Below are 879 nucleotides of genomic sequence, written 5' to 3'. Positions count from 1 at the left end.
CAGATGCAAGATATCAGATGTGCTTCTTCGTTGTATATGTATTCGTGCTCGCTTCTGAACTAAAGCTCAAGTAACGCATTCGTGTATCACAAACACACAAGCATAAGACAAGGTCGCCTTTTGAACTGTAACAGGAACTTTAAACAGATAACGGTACATGTTTATTGGGGGGGGGGGGGTTTAGGACAACACAAATATGTGAGCAAACCTTTAACCCACACCTTCAGCAAATCTACAGAGACAACTGGACCCTAAATAGTCCTGAGCGCGTGGAAAGTGGCATGGACGTACCTTTCCAACCGGGTAGAGCATAGCTGCTATCTTCGCTCTCTCTGATAGCTCTATATTCTCTCATATCAGCCTCGCTCATTGTCCCACGCTCCTTTAAAATACGCTGATAATTATCTTTGCGAAAATCATCTTGCGCGCACATACTATATATTTAAATTAATGAGCTTGGAGCACAGTTGCAACTTGAATTCGCATTAGCAGACTGATGGATCAGGATTGACAGGCAGGATCTACGAGGTCGCAGAGGACTTTATTATAATATTCACCTCGATACCTTTTTCTTTAAAAGAAAATCCAAACAATATAAAATCTAGAGAGACGGCCGCGGCGGCGCGGCTCGTGAATATTGTCCGAATGTTTTTGTTTGTTTATTTTGTTTTTATTTATTAAATAAAAAGCAAAAAAAAAGGAAAACAAAAACTGTACAGTCATACCTCTATATATGTCCAGTTCCCGGGATTGGCAAATAGACCAGGTCTAGGCGCACATTAAATACTCCTTCCCTTTCGTGACGATCAAGCCCTGACTTACACTAAAACCAGCTTCTTTAACCTTTCCGACCCACCCAATCAAACGCTTCTCGAACTC

General features: G+C 41.5%; 1 protein-coding gene across 1 annotated transcript in view; it reads right to left on the bottom strand.

Annotated features, from left to right (window-relative positions):
* Positions 1-535, bottom strand: part of SARC_11883 (hypothetical protein) — a 2,378-nt gene extending 1,843 nt beyond the window's left edge. Inside the window, exon 1 of the mRNA XM_014294023.1 lies at positions 292-535. Coding sequence (XP_014149498.1) covers positions 292-433 — 142 coding nt within the window. The 5' untranslated portion in view covers positions 434-535. The remainder of the gene's footprint in view (positions 1-291) is intronic.
* Positions 536-879: the final 344 nt, after the last annotated feature.

Source organism: Sphaeroforma arctica, assembly GCF_001186125.1.
Source record: "Sphaeroforma arctica JP610 unplaced genomic scaffold supercont1.1935, whole genome shotgun sequence".
NCBI classification, from domain to species: domain Eukaryota; class Ichthyosporea; order Ichthyophonida; genus Sphaeroforma; species Sphaeroforma arctica.
Note: the sequence above shows the minus strand (reverse complement) of the source record. Positions and strands in the feature narration are given on the sequence as shown.